The sequence below is a fragment of the Echeneis naucrates genome, chromosome 8, assembly GCF_900963305.1.
Source record: "Echeneis naucrates chromosome 8, fEcheNa1.1, whole genome shotgun sequence".
NCBI lineage: Eukaryota > Metazoa > Chordata > Actinopteri > Carangiformes > Echeneidae > Echeneis > Echeneis naucrates.
Window position 1 is genome coordinate 1,945,241 of NC_042518.1, and position 6,231 is coordinate 1,951,471.

Below are 6,231 nucleotides of genomic sequence, written 5' to 3' on the forward strand. Positions count from 1 at the left end.
AGATATATTTGATTGACATAAAAAATAACCAATAATAAATGTGAAGGTGCTGTTCTCACCCCGCCCTTAAAGTAAGCGACCTCTCTGATTGGCTGGGACTGATGAAATTAGTTAATTTATGTTCGGACTGTCAGGCGGATCCGGATCCAAAAAAACAAAAACAAAAAGAAACCATCATCCGAGACTTTACTCCTCAACATGTGCTTCTAAAAATCCAGCCTCCAGTAAGTCTGCTCTTTACACCAAACCTTTTTTTGGTCATCACAGCGCGGCTTCATGCTGAATCCTGGCTGATGCGATAATAACATTTCCCAGCGTGGGATCAATAAAGTAAATCAATCAGTCTGATTATTAAATCACACTGTTATCTCAGATGTCCTCCATTTTGTTTTGATGTTAAGGCCAATTTGAAGTAGGTTATTTTTGTTCATAATTTGGCATGGTGTTGTTTTATCAAATATCATTGTTTTATATTACTTTCTGTGTCAGTGAAGTACAAATGTTTTCATGTCTTGTTTGACAGAACGCAGTTACAGTACTTATAGTTGTTGGCTGTTCCTGAGTAAGCAATTTTTATTTTAATGTACCGTGACGTCGTAGAAAATTGGGAAACATATTTGTACAAAAAAAAAAGGAGATACATAATGAGCTGGATATACTTTATTGTTGTTCTGAGTTGAATATATAAATGATATATTCCATAAAATTTGGCACTTTCTCAGTTTGCTTGAGCAAAAAGCTGCTAACCGAACACATATACAGAATGCACATAACATTGTTTTAAAACATTTCTATGAAGCAGTTCTTGCATCTCTAGAATTGACAGTGATTTAATTTTTCATTGTCAGATGTATGATATCAATGTGTGATCTGAAACATGTATGGTTAAATATATATATATATACATGGTGGTAATGGTAAACAGGGAGTTATACAACATCAGATGAATGTGGTCAATTCAAACAAAATGTCTTTGATTTGCCCATGACCTGGAAAAGGATAAGTGACAGAAGACAGATAGATGAATGAATATCTTTGATCTGCTCTTATTGTGTTCTTGGAATTGGCAAAAAAAAAAAAACACCATGAGGATGAATCTCTTAACTGGCCACTACTGAACAATACATTTTCTTCCATCCATTTTATCACGAGGCACAACTTTGTTGACCTCCATTTCTACTTCATAAAATGGCATCTCCAGGATAGCATTGTCCTTCTCTGAAGTCAGCAAGCCTTCAATCACAGAGTCATGGATCTTCTGCCACGAGTTCAACTCTGTGCTCCAAAGAGCAGCTCTGGCTCGGATGAACTGTGAGATTTCAGCCTCAGTGCCCTTGGCCAGACTGATGCTGTCTTTACAGATGAAGAAGATATCCATGCCGAGGAACAGAGCATTGACTGCGATGAGACCTGCCCTGGCTGACTTGCTGAGAGCGAGAGGCCCTTTTACTGCTGCCTGACCAATATCTGGAATGTCTGCCGCCGCCCTAGGCACATTCCGTAATGCTTTGCCTTCCTGGGCCACAATCTTACCAACATCCGCAATAACCTCTTCAGTTTTCACCAATTTAGCAGCAGAAGCAGCGTCGACTAAAGCATCAATGTTTTTTCCAACAAGGCCAGCTTTGCACACCACCTTACCAACTTCCACAGCCATCTCCAGCTTACTTGCTGCTGTCGTTATCACCTCCTCCAAACAATTCTGGAGAGCCTCCACATCATCCACAAAGGACTTCATGACTCTGCTGGCTTTTTTTTGTTGTGTAACATTTACTCCGAGCTCTGTGGCTGTAGTGATAGCACTGTTGACTCCGCTGGTGATCCCTAGCCCTATCCCTGTCATGGTCAGAGCGAGAGACACTCCTGCAGTTACAGGAATTAAGGCCAGACCAACAATGGAAAGCACACCTCCAACGGCCCCCACTGAGCTGCCTGCCACACTGGAAATCTTTGCGCCCTTATTCATCCTGTCAATTTTAACACTTGTCTGCTCCAGCTCTTTTAGAAAGTCCAGCATCCCGGGCTGCCGCTTGCTGAACTCTTTGAGGAAGCCATGGCCTGAATCCTCCCGAAACATAAACACTGTCCGGAAGTGTTGGCTCATCCTGATGAGGACAAAAGAGGAGAATAAATAACAATGCATCTCGAATGTTATTCTTTTTTAGAACAAAAACTTAATGGAGGAAAAAGGGCGGTGCTAAAGGAAAAGCTGAGGGATAAGTGACACGACAAAAGTGATCCAGAGAGGGACAGGTGGACGAAACATGGACCCCAGAGCTGAAAAGTGAAGCCTTAAACCTACATTCTTTCTGATGACCACCAGGGGGTGACTCCACACCAGACTGTACTGAAGTCTATGTGAAAATGTTCCCATTTATGCATTTACTCAGTAAACAGTTTTCTTATGGATTTGTCATTATTATTATGGTTATTAGCAGCAAACAGACCATGAAGCAGGGGATGGGTTAGGGTGTGACTGGAAATCTGTACCTGGACAAAGTACAGACCAGGTCAGATCCACCCCTCACTCCTCCTCCAAATAAAAACAAAAAACAAAAAAACAAACACAAGATGGCCAGAAGACCAATTACAAATCGGAGGCTTCAAAACAACAGCTCGATGTCAAGTCACAGTTGGATCCCACTTGGGAGAATATAATAGAGGCAAAGCCATGTTGCCAGCGAGAGCAGTTCTCAGACTGGGCTGCGCTGTTGCCAATTAGGAATTTAAACAAGTACATCAGCAAAATAAATTCAAAATCTATGGATACACGAGACAACACTCACCTGATTTCATCAAGCTGATTAATGTGGTTGAGCAGCTTCTGTGTGTTGTCTTCAGAAAGGCCCACACTGACGTGCACCAAAGACTCCATAGACACCTCTGGGCAAAACCCACTGAAACAGCTGAGACAGACAGTTACACTGAGAATCTACAGTCTGTTTCAGCTGCAGAACCATTCTGATCGTGAAGGTGTTTACCTTTTGTCTAACTTCTCACACATTTTCTTCATGGTCTGTATGTATCGATCTAACTGATACGACAGCACCTCCAGGTTCTGAAGTTTGGGGAGGAAGAAGACTTGTGCATCCCTTTTAAACACCAGCAGGTAGGGGCAGACGAGTCGAGCAGCACTGATGACAATCTGAACATGTTCAAAGCTGATTCCTTCGGGCAGACGGAGCATCTGGTTCTCCGTGAACACATGAAGGGAGGTGACCGCCAGCTTCTCCACTGCATCCAGGAAAGAGTAGAGCTCCTCCAGGCCACCCAGCATGTCCTTCAGCACGGCAGCCAGCTCCTCCACGAGTTCTGCACGCCTGCGGTCTGCAGTGATCTGGGTCGCCTTGCTCGCCATGTAGTCCAACATGGCCTTACCTTTCTTCTGTGACCTTGTAACATGGCTGATACCCAGGTTGATCTTGTCAGCCCTCTGTTTAATGTCCATCATCATGTTTAATTCTGTTTCTCTCCTGAGCTCCCATTTGGAGAGCATCTCATAGAATCCCTTCACTGTGTCCAAGTATGTGAAGGTATCTGTGGCGTAGCGGTACAACGCCTCCCGCAGTTCTCTTCGTCTGAAAGACAAACCATCAGTCAATTTTCGAGATTTTAAAACAAAAAGGAAGGCGGTTGTTGCTGTGCAATAAATCTTTTTTCAAATCATCTTCAACTCAGGGTTGGGGGACAGATACTTGCTTCATTGGTAGACAACCAGATAAAAGACACTAGAGACACAAAATGACTACAGAAGAGACGAAAGTTCAGACTGAATGTAAGGAAATAATATTGAGCAAAAAAAAAAAAAAGACCAGTTTCCAACAAAGAAAATAAAAATGAAACAGTGACACCTGGTGTTTAATAATGGTGACTTGGAGGAGTCACCATTATTAAATTAATTATTGCTTTTACCTTTACTTTTGTATACAAAACATATTATTCACTTATCTGCAGTGGTGGATGGATAAATAAATAAAATAGTCCTCTACAAAATGTAAAGTCTTGCATTATTAATTTGGTAGTTTAGACGTTATTTGTAAAAGTAATTACCTGCATGACAATAATTAATTATGCCTAATAATGTATAGTTATAATTTGTATTATTAAATAATGTAAACAATGAAGCAATGATCTCATGCTTCCTCAGTCACATCATAAATCTGAGGGGTCATCAGAGGTTACATGGAGGCACGAATTTATCTTAAAGTTTCAGATTTTTCCCCAAGTATTGGCTGAATGCACTGATTTCAGCCTAAAACTGTTGTTAATATGGCACTGTGGGCCAGAAGGCCACACTATTTTTTACTTTCAGTTTTGTTTTGTAACTCAGCATATCATACTGTGTTTTCCTAAACTGTAAGCCAATTAGCTTTTCCAGCTTCCAGGTAAAAGCTCGATGGAAAAACAACGTATGAAGTATCATTAAGTAGAAGAACTTAAAACCTGCACTTAAAGGAACTCTTAAGTAAATCTGCTAAATTAATTTAATTAGATTTTCTTACATGTATTTCCTATAAAAACAAACTCATGAGGTGTGTTTTCTCCTCTGCTGAGAACAAAAGCAGCTCAGACTTTACCTTGCAGCAGCCATCTTCTCCTCAGCTCTGTCGTCAGCTTCTCACACAAAAAAGAACAGAGGAAGGTCAGAGGTGGATTTCTGCTCTGCTGAAGATCACCAGCTTGTTTTTATTTTTTGTCTGTTTGTTTGTTTTGTGGTTTGTTTTGAACACTCCAACAGACCAGCAGCTTCCAGACAGCTCGGGCTTCAGCAGGAAGGTTTCGTTTTCGTTTTCCACATCACTACACTTATCAGCTGACACGTCCGTCCTCTACTTCAGTGTGATATTAGGAGCAAATGGACAAAAGGATTTTCCATGATATTGTTTTTTTACTTTCACTTCCTGGTGCTGCCTTCGGGTGCTGTCGTTCATTTCCACTCCATTTTCGATTAGACATTAATAATATGATTTATAAAATAAATTAACATTGATTTGCATTGAGGAGGACTTTTAACTAGGGACTGAGACCACAAACAAATAAAAATAAATGTCTACTGAGGTAATAAATCAAGAGAGGATTTGGATAATTTTCACATTCAACCCAGTCAGAGGTGGAACAGAGTACACAACTTTACTACTTCAGTAAAGGTACAGATACTACTTGGCAAATATGGAGCTGGAGCCCCGCAGCAAGGGGGGGGGGTTTGATTCCCTCCAGCAGGTGGAGTAGTGGATAACACTGCGGACCCGCAATGAGGAGTCGCGGTTCGATTCCCGGCAGCGGCGGATGAGGGGCTGAGCTACAAGGAAAAGGGGAGAGACCAGGTAAGGTCAGGTGGTTCTTAATGGACTGGGCCGAAACCAGCCCGAACAGAACGAACCACCCACTGAGATGAATTATTGATGGAGGAAAAAGGGACAGAATTTAACATACCAGCTCATTAAATGTAAAAAATATATATCATTATTGCGAGACTTGTGCGTCTTTCGGGTAATAACAAGGCCTCCATGTACAATGTAGATTCAGCCGATTGTTCTGGAGAAATAATCCAGGTAGGATGAACATTATACTTTGTGGCCAAATTCTTACCTGGAACAAAAACAATTACAATTAAAACCAAAGAACGAGTAATGTGACACTACTACTACTCAAGTAAAGTACAGATACTCAAAAACTGTGCTTCAGTACAGTGATCAAGTAAATTTACTGTGTTACTGTCCACCTCAGGACAGTTTGACTTTCTTTCTTTTTCACCACGGCGGACTACATTACCACACTATGTGATTTTAATAAGGGATAAATTTCACTCATTTCTGCTTTAATAAACTGCTGTGGTAAAGTTGGTGGCGCTCTTTGTGGCCACAGGAAACACATGAAGGTGACACTTCTCATTCCTCCCCTGTGGTAAGGTAGGAGTGTGTGTGCTGGGGGGGTTAGCAGTCAAAGCGCTCACTCAGCTGCAGTCAGCTCAGTGCAGACACCCGGGGATGGAGGTGGAAACGCTGCTGACATGGCAGTGTCCTCACGCACACAAGACAGCCGCAAAACATGAACTGAGCAGCAGCAGCAGAGTAACAGAGTACATTTAAGTACATCTGAAGTATTCTGTTCCCATATACGTCCCCTTGACTGTACAGGTATTGTCCTTCTTTACTTACATAGCCTCAGTTCTTAGTTTCTATGCTGTTAATTCAGGTTAGTTATTTACAAACTGTTCAGTCTTCATGCATT

The 6,231-nt window shown here is 41.5% G+C and overlaps 1 protein-coding gene across 2 annotated transcripts; it reads right to left on the reverse strand.

Moving 5' to 3' along the window:
• Positions 1-651: 651 nt before the first annotated feature.
• Positions 652-4,857, reverse strand: apol (apolipoprotein L). Of its 2 annotated transcripts, XM_029508757.1 has the most exons (5): positions 4,741-4,857; positions 4,578-4,617; positions 2,982-3,578; positions 2,787-2,906; positions 652-2,105 (listed from the first exon to the last, which is right to left on the reverse strand). In XM_029508757.1, exons 2-5 carry the CDS (start codon positions 4,589-4,591, stop codon positions 1,112-1,114), a joined length of 1,725 nt encoding a protein of 574 aa, XP_029364617.1. In that variant the 5' UTR covers positions 4,592-4,617; positions 4,741-4,857; the 3' UTR covers positions 652-1,111. The 2 variants fall into 2 exon arrangements, with proteins under 2 accessions (XP_029364617.1, XP_029364616.1); XM_029508756.1 differs by having other exon boundaries at positions 4,578-4,832.
• Between the last annotated feature and the right edge of the window lie 1,374 nt (positions 4,858-6,231).

What these genes read in the sequence shown, in the direction of transcription:
- apol (XM_029508757.1), bottom strand. An exon ending in TGTGAGAAGTTAGACAAAAG is followed by an intron (nt 2,907 to 2,981) that starts GTAAACACCTTC and finishes TGTCTGTCTCAG; the next exon opens with CTGTTTCAGTGGGTTTTGCC. An exon ending in AATCAGCTTGATGAAATCAG is followed by an intron (nt 2,106 to 2,786) that starts GTGAGTGTTGTC and finishes TGTCCTCATCAG; the next exon opens with GATGAGCCAACACTTCCGGA.